At 36.8% G+C, this 25,365-nt stretch overlaps 2 protein-coding genes across 7 annotated transcripts; one reads left to right on the forward strand and one right to left on the reverse strand.

Moving 5' to 3' along the window:
• Positions 1–1,012: 1,012 nt before the first annotated feature.
• Positions 1,013–15,875, reverse strand: dctd (dCMP deaminase). Of its 5 annotated transcripts, XR_001632152.1 has the most exons (7): positions 14,294–14,465; positions 12,044–12,155; positions 10,232–10,367; positions 8,835–8,951; positions 4,590–4,686; positions 2,276–2,355; positions 2,112–2,172 (listed from the first exon to the last, which is right to left on the reverse strand). XR_001632152.1 is itself a non-coding variant. In XM_016463896.1 (6 exons), the coding sequence occupies exons 2-6, from the start codon at positions 12,092–12,094 to the stop codon at positions 2,070–2,072; spliced, it is 504 nt and encodes a 167-aa protein (XP_016319382.1). In that variant the 5' UTR covers positions 12,095–12,155; positions 15,783–15,875; the 3' UTR covers positions 1,013–2,069. The 5 variants fall into 5 exon arrangements, 4 of the variants coding, with proteins under 4 accessions (XP_016319382.1, XP_016319389.1, XP_016319364.1 ...); XM_016463896.1 differs by lacking the exons at positions 2,276–2,355; positions 14,294–14,465 and adding an exon at positions 15,783–15,875 and having other exon boundaries at positions 1,013–2,172; XM_016463903.1 differs by lacking the exons at positions 2,276–2,355; positions 14,294–14,465 and adding an exon at positions 15,740–15,831 and having other exon boundaries at positions 1,013–2,172.
• LOC107671024 (interferon regulatory factor 2-like) lies at positions 15,466–25,270 on the forward strand. 2 transcript variants are annotated; one of them, XM_016463864.1, is made up of 10 exons: positions 15,466–15,605; positions 16,138–16,208; positions 16,739–16,832; positions 19,499–19,598; positions 19,805–19,981; positions 20,156–20,190; positions 20,277–20,391; positions 21,236–21,403; positions 21,568–21,611; positions 23,489–25,270. In XM_016463864.1, the coding sequence occupies exons 3-10, from the start codon at positions 16,746–16,748 to the stop codon at positions 23,816–23,818; spliced, it is 1,056 nt and encodes a 351-aa protein (XP_016319350.1). In that variant the 5' UTR covers positions 15,466–15,605; positions 16,138–16,208; positions 16,739–16,745; the 3' UTR covers positions 23,819–25,270. The 2 variants fall into 2 exon arrangements, with proteins under 2 accessions (XP_016319350.1, XP_016319341.1); XM_016463855.1 differs by lacking the exon at positions 15,466–15,605 and having other exon boundaries at positions 15,989–16,208.
• Positions 25,271–25,365: the final 95 nt, after the last annotated feature.

Raw genomic sequence — 25,365 nt, forward strand, 5'->3', positions numbered from 1 at the left:
CCATTTTTGGTTCCCCAAAAAAACTTTCAGTGAACAGTTCTAAATAGTCACTTTTTTGGGACCAGTGACATTTCATTGTGACTAAGAGCCATTTTATTATTTTATTTTTTTTTCAAAAAAATACATGCTCTAAGTGATAGGACCTTTCTTTTAATGTTTCCAGCAAGAGCGTACTGGAAAATCTTTAAAACAATTAGCACAGAAACATCACGTGGCATGTGGTATTTTCACTGACCATCTATTAACGAAGGACCTCCGCAAATACATATTGGAAACAACATTTGTTCTTATTTTCATAAAACATGCATAACCAGCATACGTAAGGACACTCGAAACAAGGACCACTTCAAGAGCTGAAAGGCGGCTTTGAAGAGAATGACTTTATGGCTACTAAAAAAAGAAATTAAGATATGGCTTTTTAAATCCTGTTTGACATTAAAATCATTAAAAGGTTCTCGAATCTCAACTGCCTGTGAACAATTGGCATGATTTTCTTAATTTTGTCAAAGCATTTACAGCTTTGGTTTATTGTGACGTTAAGTCTGAATGACTCTCAGTAACGGCAGCCAGTGATGTCTGCGTAGGCAGCAACGTTCTACACAACCATAAGTGAATGTGCAATTCATCCAGGCACTCTAATATAATGTGATCTAATCAGCTTGATGTCTTTAATAAGCATTCAGCAGAGTTTATTCAGACTTTTTTTAAAGAATCGTTCACCCCAAATACGTCGTCATTATTCCCTCACCCTCATGTCGTTTCAAACCTGAATGACGACGACTTTCTATGTTTTACAGAACAGCATGACTAATTGATCATAGAATTTATTTTTTGGTGTAAACTATCACTTTAAGTTATCACTGCAACACTACAAGCATTCACAATGGATACTTCACAGTATATGAGGGTGTGCTGCTCTACCTCATTACACTCCAGGAGCCTCATGATTTTAGTATTCAAGAGCTTAGTATTAATTATCATCTCATTAAGCCTGATATAACTCAGAAGTGATATAGATATAAATGACAAATTCAATTGCAATGGCAAACAACCATAATATGAGCAATGTTTCATTCTTAAAATAAGATTAAGAAATTAAGATTTGTTGACAAGATATCTGCATTATGAATGAACAGCAGTGACAAGTGATACTCCTAGAGAGAGAAAACAATTATTGTTAAGAAATGCATCAAGTAATTTGAAAGTCCAACAAACTTTTGACCTGTTAAATGATGTATGCATGCCACAGAACAAAACCTAACAGCAGCTGTGGGCAGTTATGATTTATTTTGTGTTTTGTGTTATGCAACAAAAAAAAACAATATTCTAACTCTCATAGTATGGCAATGAAAATTTTGGGAGTGTGATCCCGGTGTAACGATAAGTAACATTTAAAAACTGTTCCCTCCAAATGCAAGTCTCCTCTTTTTGTTTTTGTTTTTTTTTATTAAAACCTGAAGTTGTGGGTTCTAACCTGAAGAGACACAACATGCACAAAACAGTGTGGATTGACAGAATATGAGGTTTATCTACTGTGGTGCTTACAAAAACTTATAATATGAGCAAAACAGCCATCAGTGGTTAATGGTTTAAAAGGGAAGGGTAATTTGCAGTTTTAGTATTTGTGAAATGAACATCAAAATCTAATCAGCCTTGTCATAGAGAATACAAAAAGGTTAAAAGAAAAAAGTAAATAACATTTGATTTGGTTAATGTTGGCATCCAGCTTGATTTTAATGTCCTCGTTGTCATCACACTCATCATAAATACTGAAACTAAAAGAATCAATTAAAAAAGGCACATCAGCCAAGGTCACAAACCGGCTGCTATTTTGCATGTAAATTGATTAAAAAAAAAAAAAAATTATGTCATGCTTTAGAGCAAATACATAAAAGAAACCGCAAGTTTCAAGATTTGAAAAAACAAAGACTTAAAACAAAACAGTGAACTACTATACATCTATTTAGTAATCACTGTCAAACTCATAATGACCTTCACCAGCACATAAAGTGAGAAAAACAATGAGTCTGTTTTATGAATACTTAGTGTCATGTTCCAAGTTCCTCAGTCTATGGTGACTGTACGCCTCCAAAACCACTGGAAGTTTTCAATCCGGGGTGGTTGATTGAATTAAAATCAATGACAATCCTGCCTTGCTTTGGCTGGAATTGCCTGTAGGACAGAAATAAGAACAGAAAATATTACTGAAGCACAACCAAATAAAACGCAAGTAGTTTGTCACTCTAGTCAAATCTGAGGCCTCCTTTTAAAATACCTTGACAAAAGTGAGAGAAAGAAAATTCACTCCTTGTCCTCATTGTCCAAGTTGTCACACCAGTAATTCACCTCAGCACACTGGAGTTGAGGAAACCAATTACATACTAGACCTCATGAGAGAACACAAGCAGTAACCCCCCTCCATAAGGCAATCCCAGCAGGGACCAAGCGCCCCAACATCTCATGAGAAAATACACTGCCAAGAAGAACCAAACCAGCAGGTGGCAAACTCCCTATTTTCCCACTTATAGCCTCGTCTTCTGCGACTGCTCCCTGCTTTTCCTTTTATTTTTTCCCTCTTTTTAATTCACTTTCTAACCCACTCCTTTTCTCTTTATTCTTTTATTAACCCCTCCCTCTCAGTGTGAGATGAGCTGGATGTAGCGAAAATCTATTCCTCATCATCGAACCTCTATAACAACAGAGGCTAATACAAATAAAATCTCTACTGACAGCAAAAGTATTCAAAATCTTTGTCCACGAACAACCACAAAGCTTTGTCTCTCGCTCCCCATGTTCCTTAATGCAAAGCCAGATTCAGCTGATGCCTGAGCAAATCGATTCATCATCTCATTCAGAATTCAGAATGCAGAATTCTGCACAGCAATGGTGAGGTTTCAAGAACACCTCTGTCCATCCTTCATTCCCTCTTCATATGCCACTGAAAAAATTTTAAAAAATCTTACATTGGAAAAACACACGCAGTACTGAAACCTTTTTTCCACAGGTCAAAACTGTGCACATTAAATAAGAAAATAGAAAGATTATGAATATGCAAGACTATGCAGCTAAACAACAGACAGATAGATGAAAATAAATGCCTACATAGAGCCTTGAATGTCCAAATGTAGCAAAGCATAGTAGTAGAATAGTTAAATGTCCAGATGCTTTCACTGTTGTATAGTAGCAAGGAGATCGGTAAAATAATCCATGTGACATCAGGGGTTCAACCGTAATATTACGAAGCTACGAGAATACTTTTTGTGCCCAAAAGAAAGAAAAAAAACGACTTTATTCAACAATTCATCTCCTCCGTTTCACCCTAGCGCCATTTTGGAGAGTATCCACTGAACGCAAACAGCGTATGTTGTTCTGTGTCAGCCGCACCACACGGATATGTTGTTTTCGTTCAAATCAAAAGCACAAACAACGTAGAAGTGGCGCGGAGGAGAAGAATTGTTGAATAAAGTCGTTTTTTTTTTTTTCTTTTTCGCAAAAATCAATTTCAATTATTTAAAAAAAGGTAAACATAGTACAGCCTAAAACTAAGGCATAAATCAAAATAATAGTAATAAAAATAATAATACCTAAACATTGCATTTATGTCGTGCAACTTAAAGGGTTAGTTCACCCAAAAATGAAAATTCTGTCATTAATTACTAGGAGATGAATTGTTGAATAAAGTCATTCGTTTTTTTTCTTTTGCGCACAAAAAGTATTCTCGTAGCTTCGTAATATTGCAGTTGAACCCCTGATGTCACATGGATTATTTTACCGATCTCCTTGCTACGTTTCTGGACGTTGATCGTGGTACTACCTTGCTGTCTATGCAGGGTCAGACAGCTCTTAGATTCCATCAAAAATATCTTAATTTGTGTTCCGAAGATGAACGGAGGTCTTACGGGTTTGGAACGACATGAGGGTGAGTAATTATTGACAGAATTTTCATTTTTGGGTGAACTAACACTTTAAGGGTGGATTAAGGTGTAAGGGATGGGTCAACAGAATAATTATAAATGAGAAATTAATTACAGATGTAATTACATGCAGGTATTTTTTTAAATATAAGTACAATGTAAAACATATGTACACAATAAGTGCATTGTATCAAGTGATTAATTTAAATGTAAGTACATAGTAGTTAAAGTCACCTAATATAAAGTGGGATTTTTCTTTCTTCTGCTGAACACAAAAGTGTGGGTGACCAAACAGCTGATAGTCCCCACTGACTTCCACAGTACAGGGACAAAATAAACTATGGAAGTCAATGGGTACCATCAACTGTTCGGTCGCCCACATTCTTCAAAATGTCTTCTTTTGTGTTGTGTTATGGTTTGATTTCATATGGAGTATGAGGCATATGCAGACTTGTGCACAGTGCTTACTCATTCTTCCCCAAGCGTCTATTTTCGAAAGCTCACAGAAGCTTTTTGAGGCTTCAGGTCACACAACACATCTGAGGGCCGGGCTCCGTTACAGCCTTGATTGTACAATCGTTCGGGCCAGTCAGAACCGGCAGGAATGCAAATGAAGCTTCTTAGTTTCCAAGCCACACACCAACCCCTTACTAAGGTCAGACTCGAGAGACTCACTTGTACGTGATGCCCGCCAAGTTAAGAAGCCGTCTGGAGGCAGTCATTTCTGGAGTGTCATGGTATTTGTCTGACAAATAGATCACATCTTTTATACCTGTAAGGCAAAAACAACAGAAGGATAGTGTGGGTCAGACAAAAGCACACTTGTGCGCACACACACACACACACACACACACACACACACACAAACAAACAAACAGAGAAATTTAAACAAACAGGCCCAAGGAGAACAGGGACCCAAAATAGCCTGTTAGGAAAGAACAAGAGCTTGTGCTCGGGGAGAAGGAAGGGAAGTCGATAACTTGTCGCTGCAGGCTCAAGCCAATATCAACCAATCCCAATTGAGACAAAATCTGCCCTGCTGGCAACTTTAAAACACGTGGTGCATTTGGCAGCACCCCCACGCATCCTGCTGACTACTCACAAGCAGCCCACATGAGGCAGCTCTATAAAGGGCCCCGTTATAGCCAAGATTTACAGAGAAATGTGAGGAATCTGGTGAAACCACTTAGACTCCCTCTTGCCCTTAACGCTTTCAGAGGTGAAAAGAGAAGTCCAACATTGCCAACGGTTGCTGCAATCACCGATGAATATACCGGAGAGAAAACACCCACCCCCCAAAATACACAGCGTCTCCATCATGCTTTTATCTGCACAGGAGGAGAGAAGTGCTCTGTTCGAAGGCAAAATGACTTGCACAGAGTGAATTCCACCTGTCATTAAAGGCTGTCATTACAAGCATGGGGCCTCTCCACGGTATTACTTGAACAATTTTTGAGAGGGAACAGATGAAATTACCATGGAATAGCCTGGCTATGCCATCTTAAAACCATTTTGGTGGTGACATTTTATGGTGCAGGAGACTTTGTATATCCAAGTATCAACGGGCTATTTAAAATAAAAAGCAAACACTCAATCGTGTCCATAAAAAAAAAAAAGTTCAAAATGTTCTAACTAAAGTCTGACGTGATACATAAAGAAGAAGTCAGAAGAAATAGCAGTAGTGTTTCCATGTAAACATGTCTTTTCATGAAAAGAACATGAGAATAAGCATCAGAGCTGCTCAAAAACACTTCCAAGACGACAAGCTGTCCAACAGAAGGGAAGGCTCTGATGGAAGGTGGAGCAGAACTCTGGAGATGCTACGTTTCCAGAAAGCTCTCTGGAGATGAGGTGACACAGTACAGTCCCTCAGTCCCTCCAAAAACAGTCACAGGAAGTGACAAGATGGCAGCTGCTTGGGAACTGAACACTTTAATTCCTCAGAGAGAGGAGAGGCTCTAAAGCAGTGCTTCAGAAACTGAAGTCTCCAGCTCCAAGGAGCAAAAGTGCAGGGGGGACATCAACATGGGAGCCAGAGAAAGTGAAAATGATTTGGTGTCATTTCATTCTGTGAGATTGAGGGACGGACACATTTGAACAGCATTCGAAAAGAGCAGTAACACTTTCTCGCTAGAGGAATAGCTACAGAATTAGATAAAGAAGGGGGGGGGCGTAATATCTGGGGTCTTCACTTTCTTGATGCCCCCCATCTCATTTACTGTGAAAGAATTAGACGAAGAAAAAAGAAATGGAGACAGTACAGTGGAAGAGCTCTTATTTTAGTACAAGAACAGTTGTCAAATGACTGACACAGCACACATTTAAGCAGGAATAGGATTAAGACAAATGAAAGCAGTGTCGCTGGCACAAAAATGCGTACCGATGGCACCAAAATACTGGAAAAACCTTCATTTTAATAAATCCCTCTGGTTATAATTAAATGATGTTACAGTTTTTCCATTAGAGAAGCACAGGCTGGCAATATCAAAAGGTTTACCATGCAGAAATAAACAAGATACAGCCTGGTTGCCTTTATAAGAGAATCAGGGTGGATTCGCATTCAAGTCTACTAATATTCCCCTTTATCCTCATGTTTTTTCCATGCAGAGGCTTTTCTGTTTCCTCATATCATGGGGCTTTACAACTTCTAGTAAACAAACATGGTCATAACACCTTCAAAATGAACAAACAGCGACGACACCCCTGACTCAATTCTTTTAAACTCAGCATTCAAACATTAAACATCCGCTTTGTTCAGCTCCATCTGATTGGCATCATCAGAGGGCGTTTTTAATGAGGTCGGACGTTCATTTTTAGCCGCGTTTTACTGCATCCTATAGAGTGCGAGGAGACGAAAGGGAAAGAAAGTGCTGTGTGTGTTCCTTAATGATGCCGGAACATTGAGAGGAAGCTGACACCCCACTGAGAGATGGGCCAGGACAAGGCCAAGCATCCTGAAGATCAGACAGCATCAGAGCGTGTGTCGTGCTATCTTCAGCACACAGCTTCAGTAGGCTTTGCCACAAGAGTACATGGAGGGGGATCAGGAAAAGCAAACCAAAGAAAGAGAGAGAGAGAAGATGAGGACAAAAAGACTTGGAGGGGAGGAGAGACACTGGGGATGGGGGTGTTAAGAGAGTTCAACAGATAAGAAGAGATTGAAAATAACAGCAGAGCAGGGTTTGGAGAAGGAAAAATAAGAGGAAGACAACCTGTCACCATGTAGGCTGTATCTAACCAGCCAAGAAGGCTCACAAAGACGACGGCTGCTCAAAGTGACGCCCACTGCAGGTTTCTCAGTATGGAAGGGTGACCATCGAGAACCTCCGTTTCCTCCTGTCTCATCCGTCATTTCATCTGCAGCCACATCAGCACTGGCACAAAGGCTCAAATATCTGAGCAGAAACGCTGATCCTGATGTGTGTGAAGTGCAGAGACGGAAAACGCATAATGCTTGCTATGCAATCTAATAGAGGTGAAAGGGTTGCCAAAAAAAAACGTTTGACACTCAGGTCTGTACTACGTTTCATTTTGTGCCTTTCTCAGAAAATATTAAACGTCTTTGAAAAGGAAAGTGATAGCTTTCAAGCATAATTACATTAATTCTTGGTGTCACTAAATCGTTGTACTGTTAGCAAGAAGACAAAGAAGCTAAAAAGATGTAACAATGAACAAAAAACTAATTATTTAATATATCTCTGACTATACTTGAGGCATATAAGTAGCAGGCGGCAGTCGGACTGTGTGAACAATCAATAGGAACAGTTTGAGAGCACATGTACATTCTTAGTCACATGCGAGACAAAGCCAGTTAAGAGCTCAGAGATTGCATTTCATTAAATTAAAGAAAAGCTTAAAGAGGTAAACAAATCTTTTATTCAAATTATTTCTCACTGGAGCAGTGTTGTTGCTAGTATTGAAATTTCTTTGCTTTAAATGCGTCTCTGGTGTACACTGCTATTGCGTCAAAGCATTTTAACAGTGAAAACAGGACCGTTGATATGTTCCCGATAGCGTACATTTAACAGCATTGTGCATTTTACGGTGACAACTAACAAAAAAAAACATGAAACTAGTAATGGCAAAAGTACATCTGCACCAAGTCGACAATATAATCTTTAATAGCTGTAGCTGTAATACAAACTTGTTTCCATGACAGATTTATTCAAACACTTTAAATAATGAAAACAATAGAATATTTAATATAGTACATATATTTGGCAAAATTCCCCTCCCTAGCCAAGTATATAGACACTGAATGGTTTTCCTGAGGTAAATTTAATGTTATGTGACATTGTATACAAGCTGTTTTAATGATGTCTTTCCGCAGTTGAAACACTGATTGTTCACTTACATGAGCCGTGATACATTTCAGTAAGTTGCTCTGTTTCTTTCATCATATCTTCTGATATTATTTCATGTTTATTTTGTGCTGTATAACTAGTAGCAACTAGGAAGAGATAATTGGTTCACTTGACGCTTGCACCGAGGCAGATCCTTCACACCACATTAGACAGCATCAAAACCATGTTTATTGTTTGCATTTAATGATAAAATTTACAGAATTTGAACGCTGAGACTTTGTTTTATATTAAAAGTAGCAAAGCAAAAAGCGTTTTGCAATTATTGGATGGAAGATCCGCGTCAAATAATATTTATTGAAATTCACGCATAAACAGACATGGGCACAGTAAAAACATGACAATGGAGAAACGCTAATTAAAGGTCACTGTTTTGGTCAATGATTTTGGCACTCCAAAACTATTTCATCCAAATAATAAATTGCTGAAATTTTGGTTCATCACCAGTTAATTTTATTCATGCACTACAGTGAAAATAAAAGTGTTGATTGATAAACCAACATGAACATCATGAAAGACACACACACACAGTCAGAAACAAGTTCAGACACACTCTCACCTGCTTGAATAATGAGTTTGGTGCACTCGTTGCAGGGGAAGAGCGCTACATACATGGTGCAACCCTTGACATCTGCCGAGTTCTTATTCATAATGGCGTTCAGCTCTGCGTGACACACTGCAACAAAACATGAAAGACCTGTTAGAAATGTTCAGAGTTCACGAACACACATACGTGCAGCACAGAATGATGCACCAAAGCTATGATTAATATCTTTGCTTCACAACAAACTTGGATTGAGCTTTCTTGGCTTGTCAACATTGTACCACTTCACCACAAAAAGGCTCCAGTCACCAGTTCACTGTTAAAAAGGAAAAAGATTTCAAAGCATGAGTCTGAACAGATGTCAGCTCTCCACAACATCACCCAGAAAAAGCCCTGTCTAATCACTCACTCTGCTCGCCTTAATTACGGAGAATGAATTGGCCCATCAGCGGTGGCACATTACCATTGCACTACGAAACACCAGCCTGACACGTTTATTTTGGCAGAGCTTCAGCACAAAGCAGAGAAAGAGAGAGAGGGCATGTAGTTATGATGGAAGAGAGATGTCAATAATTCACACAGATACACACACTCATTGTGTGTTTTAACTGGAAGCAGGCACACACACACAGTTGAGAGCGAGTGCACGATGATGATGATGATGGAGTACGATCAACCGTGTGATCATGGGAGGGACTGAGCTCTTAAATCAATTCTAACATGTACTGCATGTATATTAATCTGACTGGAATGTCAAATATTTAAAGGTAGTGAAACATTTTCAGGATAAACAATCAGCGGGTAAATATCACAGACGATTATGCTTAATAAATCAAGAGAAGCAGAAGCCATGATCACGATTAAAATACAATTAATCTTACAGCCCTATCTGAATAGAACCAACACCAAACTTACTTAAGCTAAATAAAAACGCTATTGTCTTTCAGAGCTGCTGTACAACAGAATCAGCCCAATTTCCGTAACTGATTCTGCTATTTCCTGTTTATCAATGTGAAGCTGCTTTGACACAATCTGTATTGTATAAAGCGCTATGGAAATAAAGGTGACTTTTTGTTAATGCAGCTGCAATAATAGCTGCCACAAAGTGACCTTGCCCATTCCCTCACTCAGCAGCTCCGCCTTTATCTCTCCCATCAGCCCCATGCAGGTGAAAACTAATCCATGACCACCGCTATGTGCTCAAGAGAGCATACACCTCGCCACACTGCGTTAACAGACACCATGTGCTGCGTTGACAGAGCCTGAAATCAAAAAAGCCTTTTCGGCGAGTGTTTAACGTGAGTGTGTACTGACCCGTCGGTGTCAAACAGAGGCAGAGTGACTGATAATTATGGGTAAAAGCTTGCTGCAGTTCAAAAGCCAAGAACCCAGGGGTCAAATGCAAAACTCACCATAGGGGTATTTGGTGTCCAGCTTGTTATCAGCACTGCGAGACCAGGGCAGCAGGTCATCGTCACAACCGTTGGGCATGCCATTGTAGCCAATACCCACGATCTTGTTTTCTTGATTCACAATACAGGCACCAACCTGGAATGAAATTGAAAAAAAGCTTATTTTGCATACATTTATCACAATGAAGACAGCCAAGAGGCACAAGCCTGGTATTAGAGAGAGAAAAAAAACATTCACGGTCTAGTGAGTCAAATAATCAGTCATACTACACTTTTCATTCCACTGACTTCCACTCATAAACATGCAAATGCAGAAGATCAAAACGCAAGCTTATGCGAATTTCACTGTGTTCCAAAGTTCAAGTTTGTTGAAAATTTGTGCCAATTCATATCATGTGAAGACAGGTAACCAATAAAAGATCAATACATCAAGTTGTGACTTTATTTGAATAAAAAAATGTGAGCTTTAAGCCTGCAGGATGCACCGTTGCAGCAAAGTGGAGTAGATTAATATTCTTACATTCTAGATGTATTGTATATTGAATGACGCTCTTAAAAAAAGACACTGCAGAGTGTGACATCACATTGTGACCGTTCCAGCATTTTAATTGCATATTAAATTTCCATCCAACTGGAGTACAATTTTTAAACTAATAAACTTGCATGCATATTTGTCAGTCAGACACAAATTATACAAGAATGAGATTTATGTAAGATTACAAGTAAACCATATGTGTTTAAAATATTTAAATACATAATAACCAGGTTTATATATGTATACATGTCATCAATAAATCCAATGATCTTTTATTAGTACTATTTGTAAACCATATCTCATATTTTAACTAACTGAATCTTGCATATTCCATATTTGAACCATATTCAAATTTTTTACAGATTTTTTTTCACAATTAAAAGATTTATGCACATTCTAAGGTTTCTGAATAAATACCAATGTAATTTAAATAAATACAACAGATGCAAATACTTCAACTATGCCACAATTTTTTTTTTTTTTGAGTGTTGCACTATTCCAGTTCCTATAAAATCTTAACTTTTAACTTTTTGTAACAAAATACACCACATTATAAACTCAACACTTGTGGCAGGACGATAAAAAAAAAAAAACTAAGAGACTCAGACTGATCTGAACTTAAGACAAGCACCTGACCTGATGGCTTACTGTATGTTCCAGCAAGACCCATCAAATTCATCTGATGCAACACAGGTCAGCAGAGGAGGAAAGCAAAAGGGTTTCCTGAGACGATAGATCACTGTCAACAAAGTTCAGTCAGCGTGAGTGAGCGGGGAGAAGGCTGACAGCACCCGCATTCTCGGTTCACCAAAACTCTTGTGTCTTAGATATGCAATCCTGCTCTGTGCCTTTAGGAGCAATAAAGGCTGCATGCATGAGCTGACCGAGGATCATGCTTGACTGAACTTCAATATTGCACTTAAATATCGGGAGTGTTCATATTGGCCAGGAGGTCACCGCACAGCAGGGGAGCTCTGAAATCAGAATACGTTCTTACAGTACATGGAGCGGATAAGAGGCCTGTGTCCTTTGATCAAAAGAAGCTGTAGGGTGTTTGGAGATCTTTAAGGTACTATAAGCCGTTTAGAGCTTCTCCAAGCTAATATTAATTGGAACAAAATGGTTTTAACAGAAAGAAATTAAGATCAAGGTATTGCAAAAATTACAAAAGATGTCTATATTGATTGTAATTTCAGCATATTTCAGATTGATGTATGGTCACCAAATCAACCCACATTTCAATCTAGCAGGACTGCAGGCAATCAATCTCTAGGTACCTGAGAACTGGGGTCCTTGCTTCGCTGCGCTGATAAGAAGGCAACAGCCATGAAATACTCAGGCCACTCCAGGTAGTCCTGCCTCTTCTTTGTCAAACCTTCACTGTGTGTTCTGATGGATTGAGAGAATGAATGCAATAAGGAAAAAAATCTAAACACCTGTTGTCATCAAAGCACACAAATACAGAAAAAAACATCCCTAATACAACATTTAGGGAACGATAGTACAGTATATGAGCATATGTGTGAACAAATGATTTTTACCAGTATTTTAAGTACATGATAAAAATAAGGACAGAATTAATATATTGTTTTTTATAGCATACATATTAAGCTTAATGAACAATGTTTAAATCATAATTAACATGTACGTGCCAAGCACCGCAACAGACTGATACTGACATGCTGGCAAGGCCAAAAAATCTGACAATATTTGCCAATATTTCAAGATTACCAGCACTGGCCGATATCCGTGCCCACTTGGACGATAAATAGTGTTAGCATTCCCTTATGCCATCTCAAAAATCAACCACGATACTAATCAAATGAATCGAAAAATTATTAAAATATTTGAAAACAGAAATTAGTGTAAAAATGTTCAGCATATGTCTCTCAATTACTACACTTACATTTTATCTTATTTCTTACACTACAGTTCAAAAGTTTGGGGACTTTTTTTTATGTTCCGAAAAAGATTAAAAACTAATATTGTGCAATATTATTAGAATTCAAAATAGTGTGCTGTGTTCTGTGACAGCAAAGCTGAATTTTCAGCATCATTACTAAAGTCTTCAGTGTCACATGATCCTTTGGAAATCATTCTAATATGCTGATTTGCTGCTCAAGCAACATTTCTTATTATTATCAATGTTAAAAACAATTGTACTGTTTAACATTTCGGTGGAAACCACAATTTTTGGTGACTGATGAATAGAAAGTTGAAAAGAACTAGGCTGTACTGGAGTGGGCTTTGATTTGATTGTCAAATTTTTGTTTGTCTTTACTCTCACTTTTGGTCAGTGTATAATTGCTGAATGCTTATTTGTTTTTTGTCAGAAAAATAAAACATTTTGAAAGGTAATATATATGCACTAAATTGGCCATCAGTCACTGACCCTGCTCTCTAGTTATTCATATCTGAAAAATCCACTAGACAAGTGTGACTAAGAGCTTGCTGGCAATATGAAAGTTTCCTGTTGTCTCAGTGGAGTACTAGATCTTTACTTGTGCTGATCTTAACACTGGCATCCCTGACGCCCCACTGAAGACTGTCTACATGTGTGATTTGAGCACTGACAGACATTATCATCAGAGGGTTCTCCTCTGGGGCTTTCCATTTTAGCTTAAAGTGATATTACACCTTTTGAGACACATCTCAGTGACTGTCTTTGTAAGGCATGGGGATTTATGTGTGAACATTTAATGGACCCATCTGACTTGACTCACTCTTTTTCCTAATGTCTCTGGTGATTCTGTCTTTTTTGAGCAGCTGTCAGAGCAGGTGTGTGTGAGTGTGTGTGTGTGTGTTAGTCTGCTGGTGAAATACTGAGCATTGATGATCTGAAGCTAATGGCGAGTGCACTGACACAATGCTGAGGCAGTCATCATTAAGCAGTTTTAAAATGTGCAGTTATCTGAAAATCATTCACACGATATAGATGAAAATGCCATGGGTTTCAGATTTTCCTTTCAGATCTAATGTGATTTGTGAGGATTATAAAAACTGTCTGTCAAACATTCATTTTGTAGTGCACCCAACATACTGCGAGCTTACAGGGCCGAAGAAGGCAAACACTATGAAGGTAGAATGACGTCAAAAAGATTTGCATACGCAGGGTAATATTTGTGGAAGTGTACATAAGACTGTAAGCGTAAATACCCTGCGTATGCAAATCTTTTTGACGTCATTTTACCTTCATAAAACACGGCCACAAGAGGGCAGTCAATCATCATGTTCATGCCAGTCCAATCTATTTTTCAGTATTTGTCAGTTGTATACACGCTGTAACACTTAATTAACAGACCAAGGCATTAACTGTTTGTGATAATGTGTCAGAAACATATACAGTTTCTGCTCATCTATTAACGTGCCCTTGTTGTCTGCACAAAGCTCACTTGTAACGAAATCTCATGCAACTCACAGTCCTCTAGCACATTTCTCATAAACACAAATCTAATGTCATGATAACGGATTCCTGTCTGACGTGGTGACAATGAATTCAACAGTAAAACAACAGATCAAAACATTACCCGTTGAGCTGTGATGTATCGTTCTTTGCATTGTGGTCCATGGCTTAATCAGAGAATACGGAGTCTGTTCTAATCGAAATTTCCTGACGCGAATCGCACTAAACACACACACACAGCACAGCAGAGCTGAGGAACTTCCCGCGAAAAAAAAGTCCAGCCCACTGTTCCGGGTTTAGACCTGTTTTTATGCAGTCTATGGTATAGACTAGAGTTGGCGCAATGAGTTGAATAGCGCCATCTCTACGCGGTTCTGCACATTACAGTGAGTTATTCTCTCTCTTTTTACAATACAGCCAGTCTTTTATCATGTATATGATAAAATACGTCTTCTTGAAATGACCTCAGCGGGTCAGCAAATGCGTAAAAAACGCGCATTCGTTCCTATATAAAGAGTAAAGTACGAATACTCTTCTGTCGTACTCTGGTTTTTGTTTTAAAAAAAAAGAAATACAGATCGTAGAATATAAAACTCTCTTTAAAATGTTTAGAAGTAATGTAAGGCGCTGTTCATTTTAATTTGACCTCCTTAAAATGATATATGGATATGAATCATTACATAACGCATCAATTTGATTATAACGAAAATAAACAAATTAACAAAACTGAAATTGCACAGTTGAAAATGTTCACTTGGAATAAAATATAAATAAACCCGATTAGTCTACCGCATGTTCTTTCACGCATTTTTAATCGATCCATGAGTTAAATTGGTCTGTAACAGATTATTTTAATAAAGTGATTTTTATACTAAATATTATTATTATTTGTTTGTTAGTTTTTATGTTTAATTTTGTATTTGTATTTTTCGAAAATGATTTTGAAGAATGCTGTAACTAAACTGTTTCGGTTCCCTTTGACTTCCATTATAGACAAACAAAGCAATGGAAGTCAACGGCAACCGAAACTGTTTGCTTATCGACATTCTTCAACACATTTTCTTCTGTGTTCAGGTATGAAATTACATGAGGGTGATTGCCATTTCTGGGTAGGCTACTTCTAATGTATGCCTTCCATAGAAAGAGTTTTCTTATTAAGTCATAAAATTATCATGAAACTATTTCATATAAATTCTCCACACCCCTTCCACGATCTGACACCACAGAAGGTCATTGCGCAATTTCGTACCCTAATTAAATCAGGCCTCTGTTCTAAAATAAGCAGGGTAACCAACCGCAGTCAGCAGAAAACAGATGGTCCATGAGAAGTGTCCCAGCACAACCACAGCGAAACTCACCCTCATTCCCACAAAGGGATATAAATAAATAATTGTGCCTTTCTGGGATCAGCACAAACACAATTCGCTCAAAATCAAGTAAGTTATATCATTTACGAGTTTTTGGAAATCCAGTTTAAAACGTTTATATTTCGAGAAAGCGTTTAACAAAACGACAAATGCCACTCAGTTGTTGTTGTTCACACGATTCCAACATACATACATTACTTAACCGAGTTCTTTAGTCACAAAATGTTTCAATCCTCGTCTGTATACCTGGTAATAATAATATTGTAATGATATTACAGTGATAATAATATTGGCACAGACATGTCCCAACACTGCTGCGATTTACTGGTAGTGTCGTCGAGTTCCAGCACAGCAGGTGGCGTGGCGTAACGTGGAAGCGGAAGTGAAAGTGAAAGAAAGGCTCCGCAGACCAATGAAACGCTCAGTTGTTTCACTTCCGCGGTCTGGTTCTCGATGACGTTTTTGCGTTATTATACAAAACACGAAAGGCAGGGTTTCTGGAACAGTTCAAAAGTCCAAATTGAAAAAAAACCACTGCCTTGTTCTTTATAAGATGAAGAAAGTATTTCTAAAAAAAAACATGATGACATTTTTTGCGTAGTTCCAGGACGGGATTGTATAACACATCTCATCGAGGGATCTTTAGAGGATTATCGGCTGCCTCCCCTGCAGGTAAATACCTAAACGGCTTCAAAGCAGAAGTATGAATTTATAAATCTGTTTACAAACAGATTCTACACGATCTTTTGTCTGTTGGGTTGAAACATGTTTACACTAATAAACGTCCAAATATGTCTCATTATGGTTTATTCATGATCTTGTATCGTTAATCTTTATTATGATATGCATTGATATAATATTCTGAATAATAATTTTTCTTGGTTTATATGGAATTTATGTGGAAGATAATCCATATAAAGAGAGAGCACGTTGTGTCCCATTGCAGAGTGAATCATCATGGCTCTACAGGGATCTGCAAGGCTTCACTCACTGCATTGCTACTGAGCACTTCACTAACGTTAACCCAAATGTTGCCAGTTCTATGACCACAACACCTGAAAATCTGAAAAAAAAAATAATAATAATTTTTTGCTGTATATCTTAACTCATTTGTTGTTTGTTTTTGACCACATAATGAGTTTTCTATGTGAGACAGAATGTCCAGTACATTTTAAATCTTCACTGTATTGGATTCTGTTCAGCGTCAAGATGCCAGTGGACAGAATGAGAATGCGCCCCTGGTTGGAGCAACAGATCGAGTGTGGGCAAATTCAAGGTCTACACTGGGTCAATGAGGTGAGAGAAGAAATCTGAAATTATAATTCATTTAAAGAAGAGTATTTTCATGCTGGGAATATATAGATGTATAAATCTTGCATCACACTGAAGGGGTTTATTCTGTAATAACAACCGGCTATTACCTGACTACTTGCCACAGGTAAATAATTAGCCTCGAAATAATGATTTGAAATTAAATATTTTATTGGCTCTTTAAACGCAAGGCTTCTACAAAGAAAAGCAGTTCCTAACAAATGGCTTTGAACAGACAAAATTCAGACAAGACAGACATTTAAGGAATAATGTACAGTCATATCACTATTCACTAATGACACAGCTTTTCACTACATAAATAAAGATGAGGACAGAAAATGTTATTTGAAAAGAAAGCATTGTAAAATTGTACCTGTTTATTATCTTAAATCTATTGCAGCATACAAAACAATCATTCTGGCAACAAGAGGAACACTTTGACAGTATTACCGCAGGCTTGAAGTCTTCCAGTTTGAATTTTTCAGCAAATACAGTCAAAAAAATTAGGCGCAAGGTGACGGCAATTGGGTTTTGAATGAAACTAAAGAGAGCATGGCATTTGCGACTGAAAACTACTGCGTGCGACTATGAAAACAATTTTAGGAGCACCAGTGCGACTGACGCGATCATCGGAGCTCAGGGTAGCTTTCAAAGGTTTCTACGTGTTTTTGCAGCGTTGAGTAATGTATCACAGACATATCTCACGAATCCTTTCATAAGCAAAGTGTAGACAGGGTGTAAATAAGAGATTCATTGCACAGTGTAGAGAGCTTCGTTGATTATAAATGTGAGCTCGCGATGAACTAAGATGAGTGACAGCTTTTGATTTTTAAGGGAGTTTGTAAATGTGATACTGATTTAATACAATACAGTTCAATAAACAAGAAGTTAATATTAAGTGACTTACATTGTCTGACTATAACACTATTGTCTGATTTTGCTCTATTTCGTCGTCGAAAATAGTTTAAAACAAAGACAGCGCATCTCCATTCAAACACAGCGGTGTTTTTAAAACGAATCTAGTGAGTCAGTGATTCATGATTACCCATTCATAAAGACAGTCACTTGCTTCATTCCTGAATGAATCAGCCGTTCGAATGAATCAATTGAATGAATGATTCAGTGATAAAATTAGATGGTCCTCACTGCAGAACACAAGATCCAGGGGGCAAGGTTGGATCCAGATCCAACTCCTCCCACCTTACATATACCTAAACCTACCCGTCTCCACGCCCTGATCCCTAAACCTACCATCTCCACCCCCTAGATGTGGATCCAACCACACCCCCTGGATCTTTGTTCTGCAGTGAGGGGCTACTGGATCAAATCAGTGACTTGCCGCCACCTGCTGGCAGTTTTAGTTTCATTTTTAAAGTATCTTTTCAGTTATTTAAATAATTGAATATTTCTATATTCAAAATTGTATATTTAAAACATTAATATCGTCATGAATTTATGGATTTAATTGCACTCATTCCACTTCTGAGCCTCATTAAATGTCTGAAAGTACACCAAGCCACTTTTGTGTTCTTCTGTGCCACCTCTACAAATTAATTTTGTTAATACTGATTTCATTTGATTGGTAACTTTTATTTCTTATTCTACGTGTTCTTATTCTGTCGTTTTAATTACAATTTTTAAAAAGCTTATAAAATATATATTTGACAAAAGATTGACAAAAGATGACACAATTTTAATAAAGTTAGAGGAGTCAAATATCATCTCGTAATGGGAAGGCTACTTTTTGATAAAATTTTGGATTATTGATTAGAAGGTGCTCCTAAAATTTTGAACGTGCTCCTAATTTTTAAAGTATCTTTTCAGTTATTTAAATCATTTAATATTTCTATATTCAAAATTGTATATTTAAAACATTAATCTCATCACGAATTTATGGATTTAATTGCACTCATGCCACCTCTGAGCCTCATTAAATGTCTGAAAGTACACCGAACCACTTTTGTGTTCTTCTGTGCCACCTCTACAAATTAATTTTGTTAATACTGATTTCATTTGATTGGTAACTTTTATTTCTTATTCTACGTGTTCTTATTCTGTCGTTTTAATTACAATTTTTAAAAAGCTTATAAAATATATATTTGACAAAAGATTGACAAAAGATGACACAATTTTAATAAAGTTAGAGGAGTCAAATATCATCTCGTAATGGGAAGGCTACTTTTTGATAAAATTTTGGATTATTGATTAGAAGGTGCTCCTAAAAGTTTGAACGTGCTCCTACATTTTTAAAGTTAGGAGCACAAGTGCTCCTAAAAAGAAAAGTAAGCGTAGAGCCCCAATGTTGCTAATGATGACAGTTATTATCGGGGAATAACGCACTGACCAATAATGTCACAACTGACCAATCAGAATCAAGTATTCCAGAGAGCCATGTAATAAATATTTATTTATGAATGAATGAATAAGCCATGGGAAAGAATTCTTAATTTGCATGTCATGTGCAGAGTTTTATAGTACAGAACTTTATATCTGTGTACGTTAATTTTGAACATGTGACTCATGTGGCAGTTTGTGTCTTTACTAATACATTGTGAAAATGATCTTGTAATTTTAAGTATGCTTGAAATGTTACTCAACTCATTGTACATGGATTGAGTAATAGTACACTATTAAAATGTTTCTATTAACAGGAGAAAAAGATATTTCAGATACCATGGATGCATGCAGCCAGACATGGATGGGATTTAGAAAAGGATGCACCTTTATTTATGAACTGGGCCATTCACACAGGTAGCTGTTGAAAGAGCTGTTGCTCATTGTCTCTTGTATAAAGAATGAGGCTAACTGCTTTAAAGGTGAAAATTGTACCATGCATTCGAGTTGATTCCGCTTTTGTATACAGCTTTGAATGTATTTCTGTTGGTTCTATTGGTTTGTAACTCCATTTTGTTGTATAATATTTTGATTCAGTTATTACTGAATTATGTTTCATACAGGAAAGTATCGTCCAGGTATTGACAAACCAGACCCTAAGACGTGGAAGGCAAATTTCCGCTGTGCTATGAATTCTCTACCAGACATCGAGGAAGTGAAAGATAAAAGCATGAAGAGAGGAAGCAATGCCTTCAGAATGTACAGATTGCTTTCCTCATATGAAAAAGCTGTTAAGAAAGGTAATTGCAGTCATTAATTAAACACAATACTATTTAGAAAAAATCCCATGTCATTCCATAGCATTTTTGCTCATATACTGTACTTATTAATGTCGATGTACATCGTTTTATTCTGGTGTATAAATTCTAATGATGGCTTTTAAGATTTTCTAAATGCATATTGTCTTTTTTCAGGGAAGAAAAAGATGGACCTGGAGCAAAGAGCAAAAGTAGGAATGCATGAATCTACACTCAAAACAACAGTGCACATTTCTGAGTATAGCAAATCAGCTCACACCTGTGTTTGATTCCTTAGAGGGTTTTTCAGAAAAGGAAAGCTGGCATTCCCAGAAAATATAAAATGACAAAAGAACAAAGTGAAGAGAATTTAATGGAAGAAACTACACCGGACAGCACTGTGCTATTTACTGGTAATTAACCAAATCATGCATTTTTTTACTGTCCAAATAAATAACAAGGCAATAATGGAGGCAGCATTAGAAAATTAACTTATTTATCTATAGTGGTCCCAAAACATATTTTGACATTCAAGCCACACTTAAAATGCATGTAGTTCATTGCATTGGATTAAATGTAATACATTTTTTAATCAAAAAGTGGTATTCATAAACAAATGATGCTAAAACTCAGAACCAACTTTTATTTAAACTTTCATTGAATTTTTAACCAACTGGTCTCAATGTGATGTATTTGTGTAAAAAAAAAATAACTTCTTTTTCTGAACTGTTTTGCTAATACAGATATCTGTCTTTAAAGTAAATGCCAAATAATTTCACATTTTATGACATTTGTTATTTATATATTTTACTTAAGGGTGGCTTAAAGGGACAGTTTACCCAAAAATGAAAATTCTGTCATTTACTCATCCTCAAATTTTTACAAACCTGTATGTGTTTCTTTTAAAAGAAGATATTTTGACGAATCTTGGTAACCAAAGAGTATCTGTTCCCAATTGACTTCCATAGTATTGTTTCCGTAGTATGGAAGTCAGTAGGTACCAACAACTGTTTGGTTATTCACATTCTTCAGAATATCTTCTTTTATGCTCAGCAGAAGAAACAAACTCATACAGGTTTGGAACAACTGCAGGGTGACAGAATTTTAATTTTTGGGTGAACTATTGTTCTTTTTAAGTACCCAAATGCTTTTTTGGTAATATGTTACCAAAATGTTAGCCCAAATAAATAAAATGTATTTTAGTAGAAATATTAATGATAACATTTCTAAATCATACATGCTTATTCATCAACGCAGAGCAGGAGTGCTCCCCTGTGCCCATGTCATCTGTGAGGGAGATGGCTGTAGCTGAATTACCTGACGTGTGTGCAGTTGTTGAGGTGGCAACGGAGAATGCAGAACCTGCGTTTAGCTCCACTGAAGTGTGTCTGCCTCTCCAGGACTCCCATGTTTCATCCTACAGTGGTAAGGTCCTTTTTTGCTTTCAGCTCTACTGTCTTTGTGCTGTGTTCACCACATGAATGATAAATTGCATATTACTGTTACTATTACTGTATTATGTTATTGTTGGTCACAAGCACAGCTGGATATCATTATGAATTTTATTCTGGGTTTTTTTTTCTCAACAGAGAGTGACACAGAGAGCACATACAGTGAGGAAGACTTAGTACAGGTATGGATGTAAATGGGGAAAAAATTCCAAGGAAGGATATCTTCCTTTTTAAAATACAACTTTCCCTTTCATTTTCTTAAATACGACTTAAGCTCTTAGATCTTAAGAAATTGTTTTAGGTAGAAGCCCGTTACAGCACATACACTACCATTCAAAAACTTGGGTTCAGTATGATTGTTTTTTTTAAAAACACTTTATTTTAAAGGGGTCCTATTGTGCCCTTTTACAAAGTCTTGATTTTGTTTTGGGGGTGTACTAGAATAGGCTCTCATACTAGGTTGTTTGAAAAACATTATTTTTAAATGTCACTATTAACTAGTTACTTATTAGCATGCATATTACAGCATATTGGCTGTTTATTAGTACTTATAAAGCACATATTAAAGGGGTCATGAACTGAGACACCAAAATTCCCTTGATCTTTTGACATTTAAGAGGTCATTGTACTATAACAACATCCAGTAAGTTTCAGAACTTAAAACTTTCTCGTTAGTCTAAAAACAGCTTATATTGAAGGCCGTCTGCCAAAACGACAGCTTGTGGAATGTACAACTCTATGATGTAATAGTGTGGCTAAGCACCGCCTCCGCAGAAGATGATCAACGCCTGCTTCTACATCACTGCCAATTTAGCCCCTCCCACTGATTTGCGCATGTAGTGTAAATAACAAGAGAGACGAACGTGCAGGTCTACACAGAAACCAAACGATAAAGATTGCGTCAGTAAGAACTCGGTCCTATGTACAGTTCATTTTACCACGGATTCATTTACAAACAATGCACAATTTGATGCAGGATTTTCAGAAAGATTGAAACTAAAGGATGGTGCTGTGCCAGCTATATTGTAACCGACAGTAATGTCGCAACACAAGTGTCAGTAACTGTTTTTATTACGTGGACACTAGTGTTTCTCTGTTAAACAGATTGTTTGATATGTACTGAGTATTTATGCATTTTTGACCTAAATCACAGCAGCATCCGTCTATGAGAAATGTCACTGTCAAACATACACAAGTGTTAGCCAATCATAGCAGTGGGTGTTTACTTCCAAGTCTACAATCTGCCACGTCTATTCAAACAGATTGTTCTTATAAGGCGAGTCAAAAACAGGACAGAAAATAGACTATTACTTCTAAATTATGTTTTTTGATGTTAAAATCTTAACATTAGAAGTGGACCTTAGAGAACAGTACAAAATAAAAAAGGCAGTTCATGACCCCTTTAATGCCTTATTCAGCATAACCATATTTTAGATCCCTTAATCCTACCTCATACCTAAATTTAGCAACTGCTATTAATAAGTAGAGATTATAGAGCAAAAGTCATAGTTAATAGTGAGAATGGGTCTCCAAACTAAAGTGTGACCAAACATGAATGCTGCATTAAATTGATCACAAGTGACAGTAAAGACACATTTTATTCAAAGAGAATCCCGAATAACATGTATCATAATTTTCACAAAAATATGAAGCTGCACAATTGTGGTTAATATTGACAATGACAAATGTTTCTTGAGAACCAAATCAGCATATTGGAATGATTTCTGAATCATCATGTGACACTGAAGCGTGGAGTAATGGCTGGTGAAAGTTCAGCTTTGCCATCACATGAATAAATTACATTTTAAAATATATTTTAAAAAAGGACTGTTATTTTAAGTTGAAATATTTCACAATGTTATTGTTTTTAATGTTTTTTTATTATTATTAAAATAAATGAAGTGCTGGTGAGCATAACATCAAAAACATACAAATCTTACTGAATCCAAACCTTTGAACGGTAGTGTACTTAGATTTACAAAAATAAAACATTTTGTTATCAAGCCATAGCCAATTTGGTAATTTATTTTGTGCTAAGAGTGTTAACTTCCCCCTGCAGCTTCCCCAGGACTTGTCTTTAAAAGCTTCACAAAGATCAGAATGTAATTCTGTGTTAAGGATCCCATCATCAGCTCAGTCCTCACCAAACACAGTATTCACATCAACAAAAATCAATTTCAAAGTGACCAGCTGCAGAGAGGACTCGCCCCTATTTGCATACAACACTCCTCCATGGTTCCCCTGCCTGTTTAATTTCCAAAAAGTCACAGACAAAGAACCCTCAAGCACTTCCCCCTCACCAGATCTCACCAGCAGCCCGACTTCTCAGGCAAGTGTGATCGCTAAAGCTGTGGACCTCTCTGTTGCAAAACACAAAACACTACAGTGAAGATACTTTACATTTACAACCTGCTGCTGTCTAGCTGATACACCTACAACCCATTATTCAGCATTAATCAAGTACTCTCAGGTGCAAGATTTCCCTCAAATATTTTCTTGTATTCGTGTTCAGCTTTTAAAACCAAACTGATTCCTTGCTATCTGAATCCGTTATACTATTATATTTCTGAAATATTTTGCAACACTACCTCATTCTCATAACGGTGTTAAATATGTAACTTGTATAACTACCTCACGAATGTGACACTTGATCACAGAAGTTGTCAGTGTTAATCTAGTAATAATGCAGCATTGGGAGAATATGCTTGTATTGATTTTGCATTGGAGTGACATTTCATACTTGTTGACAGCAGATGTAATTAAACAAAGAATGAAATAGAAGCGTTACTGGGGAATTTTTAAGGGGAATTTGCATGTATATTTTTCTACAGAGTGCTGTAGCACAATATTGAGTTTTCTTAAAGAAATGCTTAAGGTTTAGTACATTTTCATATGAAATTGTCATGTCTGAATGCATTGATTTAGCAAATTTGACATGTTCGTCAATTCAGAACGACAGAATTATTGAACTGTCTGCCTGGAAACATTGTTTTACTTGAGGTTTAGCTCTCCCATGTCCGTAGGGCACTTAATACTTGAATATAGACTCACTAATTAGAGTTGTGTATTAACTTGTTGTTTCAATGTAAGGAGATTTTTGCTTTCATTTTTGTATTAACTTTTTATGTAACAGTCACTAATTTGCATAATGAACAACTGCAGCACAGAGATTTAAAAGCAAATATAAAAACAGGTTTATTGTAGTGTCATAATGATTAAAAAATTACACAATACAAAATCTTTTCAGTATTCATTTGTTTTTGTATAATGTACATTAAAACAGTGGTTCAAAGAGTTAGTAGTGGTACTAGTTCAAAAGATGAATGTGCAGTAGAAAAGCAAATCACTTGTTGCTGCATCTTACCTTGATTTTACAATAGAGGGATAAGTCAAAATGCTATACAGCTCGGACTGTATGGCCTAAATGATAAATTGCATTCTTGGGTTTCTCCTATTGAGATTTTCATTCTTCATGTCATTTGTTTTGTCTATGATTTCATTTGTATTATACAAGGCTAAAGGTGTACAATTTCATGTTATTAATTGTGCTATATTCCTGACAAAACTTTGTACACCTATAACAAGCTTATTATAATACTCCTTGCTGAATTCCAAGTATGTTTCACTGAATTGAGAACCTATAACAACACTGTAGCACAACTGATCTAAAACATCTCAATCAGATGTAACTTCAAATTCTGTATACACAGATGTTTTAAAAGAATAGTTCACCCAAAAATGAAAACAAGATGTAGATAAGTTTGTATCTTCAATAGCGCTTTCTCAGTAAAAAGTCCATCCCCTGTTGCCCTTCGTTTGTAAACAGTGCTTGATCTGTGCATATTTCTCTCCTGATTCAAATGAGACATCCTCACTGGAGAAAGCAATATTATGGACAGATGACTCGTATTTTAACTGGATACAACGGTTTAAAGT

Source organism: Sinocyclocheilus anshuiensis, unplaced genomic scaffold (genome assembly GCF_001515605.1).
Source record: "Sinocyclocheilus anshuiensis isolate Anshui unplaced genomic scaffold, SAMN03320099.WGS_v1.1 scaffold145, whole genome shotgun sequence".
NCBI lineage: Eukaryota > Metazoa > Chordata > Actinopteri > Cypriniformes > Cyprinidae > Sinocyclocheilus > Sinocyclocheilus anshuiensis.